Source organism: Sinocyclocheilus grahami, unplaced genomic scaffold, assembly GCF_001515645.1.
Source record: "Sinocyclocheilus grahami isolate Dianchi unplaced genomic scaffold, SAMN03320097.WGS_v1.1 scaffold10.1, whole genome shotgun sequence".
NCBI lineage: Eukaryota > Metazoa > Chordata > Actinopteri > Cypriniformes > Cyprinidae > Sinocyclocheilus > Sinocyclocheilus grahami.
Genome location: NW_015505189.1, coordinates 4,336,233 through 4,337,840, shown reverse-complemented (window position 1 = coordinate 4,337,840; position 1,608 = coordinate 4,336,233). Strand labels below are relative to the sequence as shown.

At 45.3% G+C, this 1,608-nt stretch overlaps 1 protein-coding gene across 1 annotated transcript in view; it reads left to right on the top strand.

Annotated features, from left to right (window-relative positions):
• Positions 1-14: 14 nt before the first annotated feature.
• LOC107594466 (voltage-dependent L-type calcium channel subunit beta-3-like) overlaps positions 15-1,608 on the top strand; it is a 40,238-nt gene continuing 38,644 nt past the window's right edge. Inside the window, exons 1-2 of the mRNA XM_016284525.1 lie at positions 15-389; positions 1,192-1,284. Of these exons, the coding sequence (XP_016140011.1) occupies positions 309-389; positions 1,192-1,284 (174 nt within the window). The 5' untranslated portion in view covers positions 15-308. The remainder of the gene's footprint in view (positions 390-1,191; positions 1,285-1,608) is intronic.

The window sequence follows — 1,608 nt, the reverse complement described above, 5'->3', positions numbered from 1 at the left end:
GAGAGAGAGAGAGAGAGAGAGAGAACGCAGCACACTGTAGCGCGAGACACATCATCATTACAAAAGGCGCACGCACAAGAAACAGCCCCTTTGCGTTTTCTACACCTGTATTGCGATCTCCATTTATAATAACCCGCGCGAGGGAATATATCTTAGGATCTCTGCGTACGCAGCTCAAACAGAGGCTTCACTGTTCAAGCGTGATACCCTCTTCTTCCTCGGCAGGCATATGTATTTGGCATCGCCGTTTCTTCCAGTAAGCACCAATGCATGCATGCATGCATCCGCCTCCCTGCGCTCTCAAATAGATGGTGCAAGTAAAGATGTCCAAATCTTCCGCAGACCCTCTGTCTGGTGTAGAAAGCGCTTCTCAGTCGCACTATTTTCAGGTAAGATTTTTGGGGGATTTGAATATGATCTCATAAATGGTTAATTTCCTGCTACTTGTTGTTGAGCAGTCGTGCATCGAAGCGCTTCATATATCCGCAGAGCGCTACAGCTACACAATCTGCCCGTGTAACATCGCCTCTATCGCGCTTTTAATCCATCGCGCGCTGTTGTTTTTAATGAGCGGAGGCGAGATGTGGATAAGATGTTGTGATGCTCCTCCACCATCCGCGAAACTCAATTCCTGTTTTTCCTCCGCCCTGAGATTTCCCACCGCAACCAAGGCCTCGTCCTTCAGGCCGGGTATCTGAAGACACAGGGTTTATTTATCAGTCTGAACACTTGTTTTCTGTGTGTGGATAAACGGCTTTAAAATCTCTCCAAATTCCCTTGTGGCGAGCCCTCACTAGTCATGGGTCTCACCTGTAGCCAACCAAAGTCTCACGGCCACCTGCCCTATCCCTGACTGAAATACCAGAATAAGCTAGTAGCTGTGTTTTTGACGACGGTGGCTGGTTTCTAACCGGTCTGAGTTGGCTATTAGTTGTATAAAATGGCCATTAGCTGGTAGACCATCATGACCAGCAACAAACCGGATATTAGCTAGTCATACCAGTTTAAGTTGGTCGAGAGGACTTTTGGGAAATGGTGTAGTCTGCTAAAAATCAATTAATGAGCATTTTAGACCATGTTTACAAAACACAACTATTATCATAAACTGGATTTTCCACAAAGTGCATCTTATTTATAAGGCATCTTGTGTCTGATGTTACTGTTTGTTTTGATCTGCTCGTCTCCATATAGCTACCACGAAAGTTACCGAAGCGCAAAGGTCGTTTTAAACGCTCGGATGGCAGCACCTCCTCTGACACCACCTCCAGCTTCATCAAACGACAGGTAAGACTCTGCATGATCAGCCGTCGCATCCATATCGTTAATCATACTGATGCTGCACACTGTTTCTGTCATTGAGTTTTCATGTGGGATTGTTTGAGTGGTTGCTCTATGTTTATCACTTCTTTAGTAGTTGTAGAGGTTGTGTAGTTTGACCAGGTGATGTGGTTCTCTAGAGGCTGAAATCAGCAGGTGTCTTATCAGTCCTTTTCACGTTTCCGGGGTCCTCAGAAGCGGAATCGTCATAGTTGGGTGAACTTCTATAGTGGTGACTGGAAACTACAACAAATACATATATTTTTTCTTTTGCATCTTCATTTGGCCCAA